Source organism: Plecotus auritus, assembly GCF_963455305.1.
Source record: "Plecotus auritus genome assembly, chromosome: 2".
Taxonomy (NCBI): Eukaryota; Metazoa; Chordata; class Mammalia; order Chiroptera; family Vespertilionidae; genus Plecotus; species Plecotus auritus.
This window is the reverse complement of record NC_137771.1, coordinates 900,604-915,912: the sequence shown is the minus strand read 5'-3', so window position 1 is coordinate 915,912 and position 15,309 is coordinate 900,604. Positions and strand designations below refer to the sequence as shown.

At 69.8% G+C, this 15,309-nt stretch overlaps 1 protein-coding gene and 1 long non-coding RNA gene across 4 annotated transcripts in view; one reads left to right on the top strand and one right to left on the bottom strand.

Annotated features, from left to right (window-relative positions):
- MORN1 (MORN repeat containing 1) overlaps positions 1 to 11,510 on the top strand; it is a 28,096-nt gene extending 16,586 nt beyond the window's left edge. For all 3 annotated transcript variants that reach the window (XM_080654243.1, XM_080654241.1, XM_080654242.1), the window contains 4 exons: positions 2,281 to 2,414; positions 2,528 to 2,607; positions 8,800 to 8,846; positions 11,131 to 11,510. In XM_080654243.1, coding sequence (XP_080510369.1) covers positions 2,281 to 2,414; positions 2,528 to 2,607; positions 8,800 to 8,846; positions 11,131 to 11,306 — 437 coding nt within the window. In that variant the 3' untranslated portion in view covers positions 11,307 to 11,510. The remainder of the gene's footprint in view (positions 1 to 2,280; positions 2,415 to 2,527; positions 2,608 to 8,799; positions 8,847 to 11,130) is intronic.
- A 965-nt stretch (positions 11,511 to 12,475) lies between these two features.
- Positions 12,476 to 15,309, bottom strand: LOC308240800. The gene is made up of 3 exons (XR_013959840.1): positions 14,995 to 15,309; positions 14,051 to 14,078; positions 12,476 to 12,694 (listed from the first exon to the last, which is right to left on the bottom strand). It is a non-coding gene; the product is annotated as an uncharacterized lncRNA (long non-coding RNA).

The window sequence follows — 15,309 nt, the reverse complement described above, 5'->3', positions numbered from 1 at the left end:
CGAGGAGGAGCGTGGTGGGTCCTCACCCCCGATGCGCCCTGCTGTCCCCCGGGGGCCAAGCACTCCTTTTTGAGTCACTTAAACGGAGAGAACTCGGGCCTGTGCTGGCTCCCGCCTGGCGGCCCGGCCGTGCGGCGGCCCCGTCAGCCCCTGGAGTCCTGTTTCTCCCCGGTCGCCCCCGTGCCCTACACAGGCGATTAGGGATCTAATTGTCGCTGTAAAACGATAATTAATAGGCATTTTCCTCGGAGGGTCACGCCGCCCGTCCCCCGCCCGCTCGGCCTGCCCGCGTCCCTCCCGGCTGCACGGTGACCCCGTCCTGCTGACGCAGCCGTAGTTGCCATCACTGCCATCCGCCGCCGCTGCAGCCGGCTCCCAGCTGGAGGGGCCTCTGCCCGCAGGCCCGGCTCCGGGTGCCCTGGGTCCCCCACCCTCCTTCCTCTTGAGGGGGCGCTCGGGGCCCCGGAGCTCAGCTGTGGGAGCCACCAGCGGGCAGTGGCCGGCACCGTGCCCGCGGCGTCTCTGCAGCTTCTTTTTATTTTTTAATCTGTTTTTGTTGACCTCACAGAGGAAGGGAGAGGGAGAGAGAGAGAAACATCAATGATGAGAGGGAATCATGGACCGGCTGCCTCCCGCACGCCCCCCACTGGGGATCGAGCCCACAACCCGGGCCTGTGCCCTGACCAGAACCGAGCCCGGGACCCTTCGGTCCGCAGGCCGACGCCCTGTCCACGGAGCCACGCCGGCCAGGGTGGCAGCTGTGTCCTTGATCGGACCTCGGCCGCCCTTCCTTCCCGCGGGAGCTGCCAGCAGCCTCAGCCTTTTCGCTTCAGGGGTCTAGGGGTGCAGAGGGGCCGCAGGAAGTGTGAGCGCCCCCAGTCAGGGTGCGTGCAGAGGCCAAGGGGCCCAGGGGACCCAGGAGAGTGATGAGGCGGGTGTGGCTCGAGGGTGTGGCCATGCTGGAGGCCTGCCCGGGGCGCAGGAGGGAGTGGGGGTGCTGGACTCCACGCTGGAGTGTGAGGGGTGGGGCACAGAGCAAAGGGGGTGGGAGGCCGGGCTGTTGGCTGCACCCCAAGGTGGGGCCGAGGAGAGGCCAGGACGGGGGCAGCGCGGCGTCAGGGGAGGTGTGGGGCTGGGAAGGGGTGCAGGCGAGGGGGAGGGGCTGTGCCTCGGATACAGGACCGCCGGGGGTGCCGGGTGGGGGAGTCGCTGGGAGACATACGTGGACGGACAAGTGGAGGCAGCTGGCGGCCAGGGGTGCAGGCCCGTGTGGGCGGCACAGCGCAGCGCGTGTAGGCAGAGCAGGTGCCGAAGGGCAGTGAACGCACACGCGTGTCCAGGGACCGAGCAAGGCGGGGCTCGGGCTGGCTTGGTGGCTGGTGGTTTGCACCCCGGATGCCCTTTGGGTCCCCTGAGCCCCTGGAGATGGCGGGCGGCACCTCGGGGTCTGAGGCTGCGATCGGAGGAGCTGGCGGCCTCCGTGCCCGCCGTCCAGCACACGCGTGCCGTCGCCTGGGCAGAGGGCCAGAGGGCGCAGGGCCGGGGTCCTTGTTGTCCCGGCGGCACGGTCCCCGCCACTGCCCGGGGCGCAAACAGTGAGGCCACGCTGAAGCTGGCGGGCGGGTCGCGTGAGCGAGGTCCTCGCAGAGGGGCCTCTCCGGACGGCCGGACGGGGTGGGTCAGCCTCCCCGACCTGCAACTTGGGAACACGTCTGGGCCCGGGGCCTCTCTCCCCGACGCGGGCTCCGGGGAGGGACGGTCAGGCCTCGGCCCCAGGGCCTGTGCGGTGCACGGGGACAGACATCCGTCCGCTCGCCGAGCCCCCTGCACCGACCTCACGTCGCCGTCTCTGTGGGAAGCGCGGAGGGAGGGCGGCTGACCTGCAGCTCCTGCGGGGAGGCGGGGGGGGGGGGGGCATGCAGCCAGAGCCTTCACCCTCACACCTTGGGAGCCCGGGAGGGGCAGGGGCCACGGTGGGGTACCCCCTGCAGGGACACACAGGCCCAGCCCAGACCCTGAGGGCCTCAGCGTCTCCTGGTTTCGGGGCTCCCACGGGCCCTGGATGTGCCTGAGTCACCGCCTCTGCAGCCAGGACGTGGGGACGTCCTTGTCACAGGCGCTGTGGGGGAGGGAGGGGCCCGAGGGGGCTGCTGTGGCAGGAGCCCCTCCCAGCCCCGGCCCGGCCGGCCGCCCCCACCCGGGCAGCGGGAAGGGCCCTCTGGCCGGGCCTCGGGTGCTCAGGGCCGTGGCCATCTTTCTGGGGAACCTCTTTCTCCTCAGCCGGGCGACGCGCGTCCCGCTGTCCCGAGGGCTGTCGGCGAGCGGAGCGAGGCTGTGCCCAGTTCGAGGACGTCCGCCTCGGGGCCCCTCCGCCCGAGTACCACCCCGTCCCGTTCCTGGACGGCCCGCACGAGGTAGGGGCGGGGAGACCCCCACGGGCTGGTCCACACGCTGCCAACGCTGCAGCCGGTGCATGGGGGGCTGGGGGCTACGGGGCGCCCCTGAGCCTCTCCCCTGCTCCCCGCAGGAGGCAAGCGGCAAGCCCAGAGGTGGCCCGAGCCCCGGGACAGGGGCGCCCACCACACAGGACCCACCGGGAGGCAGCAGGTAGGAAGGGCCCACCCTCAGGGCGTCTGGAGGTTCGTCTGCTGCCCCAGCAGCTGGGCCGCAGGTGGGGCCGTCAGCCGGCCTCCCAGGTGTGCATGTTCTCGGGGGTGGGGGGGGGCACGGGGCACCCTTATCCACACACCTGCCTCGGTTTCCCCCGCCTTCAACCCTGCAGACACCACAGGCCTCAGCCCGCCCTCCCGTGGCAAAGGCCTCTGTGGCCTGGACGGCGGGGACCCGCCGGGCCTGCTGCTTCCAGGGGAGCCCGGCGCCCCTTCCTAGCACCGAGGGGACGAGGGAGGAGGGGACGAGGGAGGAGGGGACGAGGGAGGAGGGGAGGAGGGGACGAGGGGAGGAGGACACATAACCCGGAGCAGGGGTGGCAGCGAGTGGCGGGCGCTTTCCTCAGGGGCACCTGCGGGCACCGAGGCTGGGCCACATGGACACCAACCCGTGCGCCTCCTCCCATCAGAGCTCCCCCCACCCCCACCCCCCACCCCCGTCCTCAGGGGCCTCCTTCTCACCCTCCCCGCCCGCCCCGCCCAGACGCCTGCTGAGGGGCCTGGGCCTCAGGCCTCCGCCAGGGACCCAGCTCTGTGCCCGAGTCCCCCACCCAGCCCCCACCCAGGGCAAGTGGGGGAGCCGCTCTGCCCTGGGCCTCCGGATGACCCCCCCCCCCCCAGCTGCCTTGCTCCGTCCGGCACCAGCTCCCTCTCCGCCCTAACCGGGCTGTTGACCCAGAAAGCCCACCCTTTGGACCGGGAGCCACCCTTCCCGCCGCCGGCCTCAGGCAGAGGCGCTTGGCCTCACCGACGCCGTCTGGTTCGCATTAAGGAACCTTGCCTTGTGGAGCTGAGGCCGAGGGTGTGTGGTTCCCGGCTGGGCCCCCCCGGGGGGGCATTTGCAGGGGCTCAGCCACAGGAAAGGGGGTGAAGGGGGCCAGGGGGGCAGGGACTGGATTTTCCTGATGCCCTGCGGAGCCCCCCGGCCGCCCGGCTCCAGGCTGTGAACGAGGGGCCCACACGCAGGTGGAGGAGGAGAGCCAGGGCTCCTGCCCCCTTGAGCCCCCGGCGCTTTCTGCCCGAATGTTCTCGTCAACCCCCTCCCCTCCCCCTCCGCACGGGGCTGCCTCATCTCCCTGAGGACCTGCTGTGAGGCCTTCCCCGCCCTCACGGGTCCCCTGGGCAGACCCTCTTTCTGCAAGGGGGGCGGGGGTGCGGCTGGGCCTGACCCACTGCTGAGATGGGGTACGGGGTGCCTCGGGGCTCCTCGGGTCCCCCCTGAGCTGGCTCAGGCAGAGGCAGAGCCCGCGAGGCCAGGCCCAGTGCAGCCAGGCCACCCGGCCCTGGGACACGGCGGCGACGTGGCCGTGGGGCGTGGGCGCAGGGCGAGGAGCTCCTGGCGGCAGGGCCACCGCGGAGCCCCGGGCTGGCACGAATGACCCGCCGTGAGCGGCTCTGCCTCCGGGTCGGCCCCCGGTCCAGGGACGGGGAGAAGCAGCGCTCAGGTGGCCGCACCCCACGGGGAGACCCGAGTGGACAGGCCGGCGCCGTCCCTCAGCCACGGAGTCCGGGGGTGTCGAGCTGACCGGGCCACGGCCCTCCTCACCCTCAGCTCAGCCTCAGCCGGGCCAGGAGCCCCTTCCTCCGCCCGGTGACCCTCAAAGCCAGGGCCAGCCCCCCACGGCCACGGAAAGGCGCGAGGATGGCAGGGGGAGGGCCCCGGGGACCGGCTGCCCCGCCGGCCACAGAGGCTTCACACTCTCCCCACGTGGCCCCTGAGCCGAGCCGCTGCCGCCCCAGGGCCAGGTGAGCCTGCCCATCACGGGGGACGGGGGACGGGGGACGGGGCGCTGCTTCCCGCTTCCCGGGAGGCCCGTTCCCGGCCTGGGCATTCCTGCGGAGACATTCCTGGCACATGACGGAATTTCACAACATGACAGGCCGCTGAGCGCGCCGTGTCGGCTGCAAAGCCCGGACTGGATCGCACGGGCACAGCGGCCTCTGGCGCCACGCGGGGGTCCTCGGCCTGGGGCCCACCCGGCCTCTTCCCCAGGAGCCCTAACCAGCCCTCAGCCCAGCTCCCGCCACGGCCAGGGACGCCCGCCGCCTTGGGCTCAGCTGCTCCGGAGGGCTCAGCAGCGATCCCCAGCCGCCCCCCCCGCCCCCCGCCCCCCCCCCCCCCCAGGCCCTCCGCTCGCTCAGAGGAAAACGGGCTGAAGTGGGACTTCGAAGACCAGGCATTTCTGAGGCCGTGAGGCCGACACAGAGGGAGCGGTTAATAGTTCTGTTGGGTCAGCGGTTGGGGCTCACAGCCCACGCCCCCTCCGCTCAGGTCTGGGGGACCGCCGAGCATCACAGTAAACGCAGGCCTTCGCCCCCGGTGGCTGGGCCAGCGCCCCACTCCTCACTGCCGCAGCCTGGCCGCAGGACCCCCCACCCCCCCGCCCGCCGTCCCCCCAGCCTCCGAGGGCAGAGCAGCCAGGGGCAGGGCGAGCCCACCCCGGCCGGCCCTGCGGGGCCCCGAGGAGCTCTGGGCAGCAGCCACCGGGGTCGCCGGGTCCCAGAGGACACGCTCGGGCGGCGGCCTGTCCCCTCTCTGGTGCCAGCCCCGCACGGGGAGAAGCCGCCGTCACGGCGTGTGGTCAGGGGACGCCTCCTGGCTGTGGTGGCCCTGAGCCCAGGCAGTGTCCTGGCAAATTGAGGGGCCCACAGGGGGGTTATCTCAGGTGGGCTGGGCGGGGGGGGGGAGCTCCTGGGAGCACAGCAGCCACATGGGGGGGGGGGGGCAGGGACAGCGGCCCCGGGGGCAGCCAGAGGGCCATGACGTGGGGTTGCAGTCACAGGGCGCGTGGCCTCTGTCCCGTCCCTCCCAGCCAGGACCTGCGGGTGGGCTTGGCCTCGGCCTCCGGGCCCCCGGCTGGGCGCTCCCAGGGGGCCGTCCAGGGAGGAGGGGAAGGGCTGGGCTGGGTGCTTGACGCTGGAAAGTGTCAGAGGCTGTGAGAGCAGCGTGCGGCCCCAGCAGCCGTGGTGAGCGGAGCAGGTGTGAGGGGGGCGGGGGAGCAGCTGGCTGCCCCCACCCCCACCCCCGCCCCCGCCCTGCAGCCAGCGATGCCTCCGCCTGACACAGGGCTGGAACGGGGACCACGCAAAGGGAGGCTGGGGGTGCGGCTGTTCCCCTGTCCCACGCCCACGCACAGGCCCCCCTTGGCAGGTACCCCCAAACTGAGGACACCCTGCAGGCTTCCCTGGGCCTGGACCCCACGGCCCCCGGGACGGGGCCCCTAAGTGGTGCCAACCCCTCACCCCCAGGCCAGGCTGGGGGTTCATTAGCCTCTTGTGGGGAGGGGCGGGGGCTCACTCGGAGGGGCAGCGTGGCTGTGTGACCCCCAGGACCCCTGGAGCCGGGTAAGGAGGGGCCTCCGGCTGCCCCAGGGACAGAGGACCCTCTACGGCCGGCTGAGCCCCCTGGGCTTGGGGCTCTGATTCCTGGGGGTCCCAGGGAGGCACCGACAGTTTCCGGCAATCAGCCGCCCACAGAGAGCCTGGCCTGGCGCCCCCGCCGGCGGGTCAGGTGGGGTGAGCCCCTGGCTCCCTGCAGCCGCCCGCCCTCGGGGACCCCTTCCCCCAGTTTGTGTCTAATTGAGGCTGGGCTCTCCCCGGCTCCACCTGAACCCCGTTACCACGGCGCACGTGACGCCCACAGGCTGTGCGAAGCCCCTGCCCCACACCGGGGCCCTGACCCAGGCTCCACGCGGGCCCTCCCTGACCGGGCCACCGAGGGGCCCCCGCGCAGCCGGGCCGTGGTCTCCGAGTCTGGTCTGCAGCACAGGCCGCCTGTCTGAGCACGGGGCCGCCGGGCCCACACCCCGAGGGTCGTGATGGGTCTTGGGGCGGACGGGCTTGGGTCACACGGGGTGCTGGAGGCCTTGGCTCGCCAGGGAAGGGCCCTCCCAGACAGGGCCCCCTCCTCTCGCCGCCCCCTGTGCGCTTGGCCACGGGTCCGACACCCGCTCCCGAGCCTCACCGGGCTCAGCGGCCCCCCGCAGAGGAGCCGGCTGTGCGGGACCCGGGCTCCGCCCCCTCGGTGCTGCTTCCCTGCCGGCTGTGGCCGTTTCTCAGCTCCGACCATGAGTATTCCTGGCCCGGCCACTCGGAGAGGCCGAGAGCCAGGCCACGGAGCGTGGCTGCGGCCCCGGGTCTGGCCCAGGCTGCAGGGCCACCGCCTTGGCCGCGGCTCCACGTAGGGCCAGGCATGCTCGCCCTCGTCAGCGTGGCAGCGGGGCCTGACCCAAAAGAGGCAGCTCTGATGGGACCCTCTGGGGCCTCAGGGAAGGGGAGGGCGTGGCCACGGGGTCTGGGCACCAGGGCCCCCCTCACTGGGGAATAAACAGCCCCCTCAAACCCACATGGCAAAGCTTAACAGCAAAGCCCAAAGGGTCTAACTCTTTTTTTTATATATATATATATTTGTATTGATGTCAGAGAGGAAGGGAGAAGGAGAAAGAGAGAAACATCCATGATGAGAAAGAGTCGTGGATCGGCTGCCTCCTGCACGCCCCCCACTGGGGACCGAGTCCGCCCCCCGGGCACCTGCCCTGACCGGGAACCGAACCAGCGACCTTGGTTCCTGGGTTGACACTCAACCGCTGAGCCACGCCGGTCGGCCCCAGGAGGAAATCTGGACTGTGGAAGGGACGGAAGCGGGTGAGCCCTGGCCGGGCCGCTCCCAGGCCCCCCGCCCCCCCCCGCCCACGCCATGTCCCCGCCCCAGCCCGTGGGCCTCTCCTGCGCGGGGCCCGCGCGAGTCAGCGTGGGTCCCGGAGGAAGCGGGGAAGCGCTGTGTACACAGTCGGTGCCCAATCTGTGTGTCCGGGTCCCACAGCCGCCCAGGGCCCTCGGTGCTCAGCCTCCCCGGAGGCCGGCCCGACCCCCCGGGTCCGGGGCACCTCAGCCGTGGGCGCCTCTGGCGTCTCCTCGCCCTGCGCCCCGGCCCCCTCGCCGCCCTGGGGGCTCCGTAAAAACCGCTCGGCGCCTCGTAACCCGTTTACTTCCCTCAAAGCCGCAGCCCGGCCGACTCTGGTTATTCTTGGCGCTAAGTTATCTGCCCGCCTCCCCTCCCCGCACGTCGCGACCCGAAACGTGGCTCCGGGGCCGAGCCAAGGCCCGTTTCCTCCGCTCGAAATGAAGGAATTTAAAAATCTTTTGTCTTTAAATTTTTATCACCCAAACCCGGCATGTGGTATTTCAGCTCGGCCAGGGGTCGGCCTGGCTGGTCGCCCCACTCCCCGCCCTCCGATGGCAAGAAAGGGGGCCGTGGCTGGACGGGGGGGGCAGGGGGGGGCTCCTGGCTCCCTCCAAGGCCTTGGGTTGGACAATTCGGGGCCGAGCCCAGCCTGTCGCGCCCAGGGCCTCTGCGCCACGCAGGCAGCACGTCCGAGGCCAGAGGACTCGGGGCCCCTCGGAGCACCCACACCGCGCCCGCTGCCTCGTCCCCCGAGGACGGGCGTCGGGGCCCCGCAGAGGCACAGCCGCTCCTGCAGGCAGCTGACCCCGGGCACGGGGGCCGGCGGGGGGGGCCCATCGCTCACTGCGCAGCAAACATGGCCCCAAGGGCCTCTGCTCGGGACGGACATGCCGAGACGGGCCGCCCTCAGACAGACACGGGGCCTGGCCGCCCCTCCTGCCTCCACCCCGCCTTCCCTTTCCCGCCTCGCCAGGTGGCGGTGACCGTTGGTTCCTGGAGGGCAGCCCCTGCCCTGCGGCCCGGCCCCCGCGGAGCCCCGTGCCCGCCGCCTCCGGTCACTCGGTGCCTTGGCCGCTTTCTGGGGGCCCCGCTCCGCCCTGCGAGGCCTCGGCACCTCGACGCCCTGGAGGCGGCGCCGGCTGGTGAGGGGGTGCGTTTGTCCCTCCGGCTACGGCTCTGTTTGTGCCACGTTGGGGTTCAGACAGCGAGATGCCAAGGCTGAGGGCAGACAGCGGCCCCAGCCTTGTACCCCTCTCCCCCAGGGGCAGGCCCCCAGCCAGAGGGGGGCCTGGAGGCCAGGACAGCCACACGGGTACCCTCCGGCCTTCCAGGGCCCCCCGCACCGTGGCCCCGTGTGCGTGTGCACGTGTGCGTGGCGGGGGGAGAGGGTGCCACACACGTGGGCCCTGGAAGGGGCACTCAGGGCCTCCCTTCTTCTCCCCGCAGGCCTGACGGGGCGGCCGAGGCAGAGCCGGGGACCGAGGCCCTCCCAGGTAGGTGGGCAGTGGGGGGCGCGGGCTGCCCCATCCAGTAGACCATCCGTCACCCCTGGAAGGCGGGCGCTTGCTCCCCTCCTCTGAACGGGCTACAGGCTGGGCCTCGGGTTGGGGCGGGCACCCTGCCTGCCCAGCCTGGACACCCCCAGAGGCAGGAGCATGGGGCCTGGGCAGGTGAGGGGCGTGGCCCCTGGGAGGCTGTGGGGCGGGGGAGAGGAGGTGTCCAGGGCAGGGGCGCTCCCGGGCCCGGCTCCCTGTGCCCTCAGCCCAGGTGGGTGTCTGGGTCCAAGCCCCTCCCTCCCAGGAAGGTCTTTGTGTGGGTGCAGCTGGGCCCTGGGATCACCCCCTTTCAGGACCCCCAGGTGTGACTGAAGAGGGGGTGAGGGTGGGAGGAGGGACGCCCCTTGCTATCTTGGGGGCCAGTGTGGGGTCGCCTGCACTTCCAGGGGCCTGAGGAGAAGAGCGTCCAGGCCGGGCTCATGGGGACGCCGGGCGCCAGGCCCACGGGGACCATGTGGGGGCCGGGTCGGGCCGGGAGGTTCTGAGGCCAGCCGGTGGCCACCAGCCAGGCTCCCTCCGTCCCCGAGGCCTCGGGACGAGGTCAGAGGAGAGCCGGGCTGGGCCGCTGCCCACGGAGTCCCCGCGGTGCCCCTGCCGGGGGTGGCCGAGCTCCCGGCAACACCTAGAGACGGCCGGCCGGCCGCCGGGAAACACGCGTTGCCATGTGATGGGGCCCCTCCCAGCACCGCCGCCGGGCCCCAAACCGCAGCTCCAGAGGCACTGACTCCGGGCCAAGCCCACTCCTGCGGGCCGGCCGGTCCTCTCGGTCCTGTCCAGGGACGCACGGCGCAGCCCGGGCCGAGCGGGGTCCCCCGGCCTGTCCTGGGGCCCGGGCCCCGGCACGGTCTCCGGGGCAGCGCCTCCCTCTCGCGCCCGCTCAGCTGCGCGCATTCCTGTGTGAGCCGGCCAGCCGCGAGCTTTTTCCACGCTCCCCTGCCAGCCCAGCCGCGGGGGGAGGGGGAGGGCGGTTTCCATGGCAACCTCACTTTCTGTTAGTCCTTATTTTCTTTTTTTATGTTTCTCCAACTTTGAAGCTCTCCAGACAGTGTACGGACTGCAAAGAGGGGACGTGCTTTTCCTCCCCCCCCCCCCGTCCCCAGCAGAGCGGTCCCCCCACACCCTGGTCCCCCACGACCCCCCACAACTGCTCCCCCAGCAGAGTGGTCCCCCCACACCCCCCACAACCCCCCCAAACTGCTCCCCTGGCAGAGCATTCCCCCCGACAGCCCCTGGTCCCCCCCACACCCATGACCCCCCAAACTGCTCCCCAAGCAGAGTCGGGGGGGGCCTTCAAAATAGGCAGCTCGGTCTTCAGAGCCTTGATTATTTAGAAAAACATTTTAGAGGAAATGAATTATTTTTCTCTTAAAAGGTGGGACGGTGTTTTCTAAAGGATCCCAGCCACGTGGCCCCCCAGCGGGAAGGGCGCTCTCTGCCCGCCCCGCGCCCCCCACGGGGCCTTGCCCAGCCCCCTTACAGCCCGGCCCTCCCCTCCGGCCCAGCTCTGCCCCCGGAGCTCACGCTGCAGCCGGGCCTGAGTCCTGAGGGTGCAGGTGACTCACTCGCCCAAATTCATTCCTTTTTCTTTTTTTAAATATATTTTCACTAGAGGCCCGGTGCACGACATTCGTGCATTGGGGGTGGGGGTTCCCTCAGCCCAGCCTGCGCCCTGTAGCAGTCTGGGAGCCCTCGGGGGGTGCCCGCCAGCTGACGTCAGCCCTGTGGGAGCGCACTGACCACCAGCGGGCAGCTCCTGCGTTGAGCGTCTGCCTCTGGTGGTCAGTGCGCGTCATAGCGACCGGTCGTTCCACTGTTCGGTCTATTTGCATATTAGCCTTTTATTGTAGAGGATTGACTTCAGAGAGGGAGGGAGAGGGAGAGAGAGAGAGAGAACATCAACGATGAGAGAGAATCATGGATCGGCTGCCTCCTGCACACCCACCGCTGGGGATCAAGCCTGCAACCTGGGCCTGTGCCCCGACCGGGAATCGAACCTGGAACCCTTCGGTCCGGAGGCCGATGCTCTATCCACTGAGCCACACCGGCCAGGGCCCAAATGCATTTCTTCACCGTGTGCCTCAGCAGCTGGGCAGAGGGCAGCCAGGTCTGGGCGGGGTGGGGGCGGGGTGGGACAGGAGGCTCTGGGGTGCCGAGGGGGGTGGGCAGCTGCCTGGCAGGCAGAGGCCGCGGGGCCAGTCCGAGCCCCCCCCGTCTCCCGCAGGGGAATACGTCATCATGATCCAGGACGTGACCACCCCCCCGTTCCTGGGCCACAGGCTGCCCACGGCCTTCAAACACCTCCGGGTGTCTGCGAGGGAGAAAGCCCCAGAGCCTGCAACCAGGAGGGCCACCCACCCCCGGGGACAGGCGTCCCCTCCGGACACCACCTCGCTCTGAAGGGACAGACACGCCGCCTCTGCTTCCCGGGGCGCCGCCCTCGTCCCCTCCCTGGGAGCCGCCCTCGTCCCCTCCCCGGGCGGCCAGATCAGGGGCCCAGGGAGCCCCCCCACACGCCTCAGAGCCACTCGTGTTAATAAAGTGCTCAACGCTGACGACCGAGACCTGAAGTCCCTCCGCACCCGACACGTGGCGGCTGCTCCGGGTGGCCGTCCGCACCCCACACGCTCCCCGTCCTGCAGCGAAGCCGGCCCAGCTGACCGCCCACCTCCCCACGCCCCGGCCTCGGTGGGGACGCAGGGCCTGCGGGCGGCCTGGGACTCGGAGCCGGCTCCCAAAGGGGAAATCGGGGCCAGTGTGGGGGGATCGGTTTTCGAGAAATGGGCTGCCCCTCCGAGCTTCTCCAGGACGAGCAAGGCTGGCGGGGTGCACGGGGGGGGGGGGGGATGGGGTACGGGGTACAGGGGGCCCAGCCAGACACATGCTCAGCACAGGAGGGCTGGCGGTGCCACCGTCACTGGACGCCCCTACCCGTGGGCTCGCCGCCCCAGAGAACCTGGATCCACGCCCGCTGCTCCCTCACCCCCATCCTCCCAGCCGACCACAGCTTCCTCCTCGCGGGGAAGTGGGACGGGGAGGGGCCCCAGGGCCCGCTCCTCGTCAGCGCAGCCCCTTCGGGGCCCCACACGCCCTCAGCCAGGCCACGCTCCCCCGCGTGGCTCAGAGACCACGGCCGCCACGGCAACCCCGCCAGGCCGCTGGCCGCCCACCTCCCGGGCCCCTCTCCTGGGCCTCTCCCCGGCTCCAGACCTGACGGCCAGCTGCGAGGCTCGGGGTACAGCGACGAGACGGTGCGGCCACCCCGGGTGTGGAAGGCCGGCAGACTAGACGTGCCCCAAGCCGAGGTCCCGCCCGTCCCCCAGACCAGTGCGGGCCCGCAGTCAGCACACGGGCTGCCTTCTCGGTCTGTGGCCACAAGTCTGGTCCCGCCTTCAAAGCCGCCCCGGTCCCAGCAGGTGACACCCAATCCCTACCAGGACCCGAGGCCTCCCCCCCGCCCCCCCCCCTCCCGCAGCTGGACCCGCTCTGGCCCTCCTCGCCTGCTGCTCCGCTCTCCTGCCTCCACCCTTTCAGGAGGCCGCCTGGCCTCGCTCACCCACCCCCACGACTCCTCCCACTCGTTCCTGGGTTCCTCTTCCCGCCTTCGCACGCCCGCGTTTCACTCACTGTCTTGTCCGCGTCTCCCGAAGGCGGGCATCTGGACAGTCTTGCTCGCGGGTGCGGCCTCGGCGCCCAGCGCAGCATGGCCTCCGGGAGGGCGCTCACCTGTGCTGGTCAACGAGGATCTGGAGCACCTGCTCTGCCTGCGCCAGGCAGTGTGGGAGGCGCTGGAGACAAGCCAGGTGGAGGGGTGAGGCAGAAGGACTGACAGGTGACCAGCTGGAGGGATGGTGGAGGGACGGCGGAGCAGATGGAAAGAAGAGGGTGGGAGTTGGTGGGTGGGGAGATGGACGAATGAGGTGGATGGTAGATGGGTGGGTGGTGGATGGTGGATGGGTGGTGGATGGATGGATTGGTGGATGGGTGGGTGGATGGGTGGATTGGTGGATGGATGGGTGGTGGATGGATGGATTGGTGGGTGGGTGGATGGATTGGTGGATGGATGGATGGTGGATGGGTGGTGGATGGTGGATGGGTGGTGGATGGTGGATGGGTGGTGGATGGTGGATGGTGGATGGGTGGTGGATGGTGGATGGTGGATGGGTGGTGGATGGTGGATGGGTGGTGGATGGTGGATGGGTGGTGGATGGTGGATGGGTGGTGGATGGTGGATGGTGGATGGGTGGTGGATGGTGGATGGGTGGTGGATGGATGGATTGGTGGATGGTGGATGGGTGGTGGATGGTGGATGGGTGGTGGATGGTGGATGGGTGGTGGATGGATGGATTGGTGGATGGTGGATGGGTGGTGGATGGATGTGTGGTGGGTGGATGGATTGGTGGGTGGGTGGTGGATGGATGGATTGGTGGATGGTGGATGGGTGGTGGATGGATGGATTAGTGGGTGGATGGGTGAGTGGATGATGGGTGGGTGGGTAGATTAGTGGATGGATGAGTACATGGATGGACAGATGGACAGATGGGTGGTCAGGTGACTATGGGTGGAATAGAGGCTGGTTGGTCTTCAGGAGGTGGGTCCACGTGGGAAACTGTTCTGACTTGGAAGGCAAGCGGCCCAGCATCAGCCCGACGTCAGACAGTCCTTCCCGACCTGCCCTGGCCGCCACCCCATGGCCCGCCCTTCCGGCGTTTCTGTTGGAAGGTTTCCCACCCAACTTTCCCTCAGCACCAATCAACGGTGGGCGGACGGACGGAGCGGACCCCCTGCAGGACCCGAGGGCTGAGCCCTGGGCCAGGGGTTCCCTACCCAGCTCCACTCCAGGGCCACGCGGAGGGGAAGAGAGCAGAGCCTCCTCGTCGGGGAGCTGATGCATTTGTGAGCCTGAGCCGAAGTGACAGTCACACAGGGGAGATGTCAAATGCTTCCCCTACAAACTCTGAGTCCTTTCCTCTCAGGTTTCATTTTGTTTGAGCCTCACCGAGGACGTGTTTGTCTTTTTAATTGATTTTAGAGAGAGGAATGGGGGAGAGGGAGGGAGAAACACTGACTGGTTGCCTCCGGCACACACCCTGACTGGGATCGAACCCGAAACCTTGAGGTGTACAGGACGACGCTCCAAGTACCTGGAGCCACCGGCCAGGGCGTCGGATTCTTAAAGGAAAGAAGAGGGAGGGTCAGCAGAGGCCGGAGCGGCCCCGGCGCTGGCCTGGCTGTCAGGGCTGCCGGGCAGCGTCTGGCCGGGAGCAGCCAGGTGGCCGCAGGCCCAGCAGCTCCCAGGCCTGGCCCAGGCTGCCCACAGCGTCACGTGGCCCACAGCACCCATGTCCCTCCACCCGAGGGGCAGCCCCAGCGCCTGGCCCCCTGCCCTGCCAGTCCACATGCCAGCAGCCACCCAGAGTCCCAGGGAGGCTCGCAGGGCAGCCCCCCTCCGGCCCTGCCAGCACAAGGTCCACCCACCCACCTCTGGGGCACAAGGTGAGGCCTGGTGACCAGTCCAGAAAGTGGCATAGAGCACGGACCGGGGAGGGGGGCAGGAGGGCAGAGCCCGGGGGCGGGGGGGGGGGCAGGAGGGCGGAGCCCGGGGGTGGAGGGGGCAGGAGGGCGGAGCCCTGGGGGGACGCCCCCTGTAACTTCCCTCTGGAACTTTGAGCTCCTGCCCCTCCCCCATCTGGTAGGTGGCCGAACGGGAGTGAGTGACCTTGACTTGGTCGCTGCCCCCAGAATCCAGGCTGGGCAGGGGCTCCCGCAGGCCTGTCGGGGGGCTGTCTCTGCCTCTGGTCTGGAGACCCCAGGCTTCTCCTCAGAGGTCTGGGTACAGGCCCCGGTCCTGAAGCCCATTCTGGGTGGGGCTGTGGCAGGGGCTGGTAGAGGGGGTGGCATCAGGCCCCCCACAAACCTTATTCCCCAGGAAGCTCTGCAGCCCCCAGGAGGAGCGGGAGGGGCTCCAGGGCCTGGCCCCGGCCAAGGCCAAGCACAGCCCTCCCCCCGCCTGCCCCCTGCGGCCTCCTCCTGCTCTGACCTCTGACGGCCACTGGCCCCAACGGTGACTCGCTCAACGGAGACTTACTGAGTGACAGCCACACCTGGAGCACCGGGCAGGTGCTGCCCGAAGAGAGACCGCTTCGTTCCTCGTGGGGAGTCTGCGAGCTAGAGACAGAGACACAGAGAGAGACAGAGACACAGAGACACAGAGAGAGACAGAGACACAGAGACACAGAGAGAGACAGAGAGACGGAGAGAGACAGAGACAGAGACAGACAGAGACGGAGACAGAGACAGAGAGAGAGACACAGAGAGAGAGAGACACAGAGAGACAGAGACACAGAGAGAGATGGAGAGAGACAGATATACAGAGAGAGACAGAGACACAGAGAGAGAGACA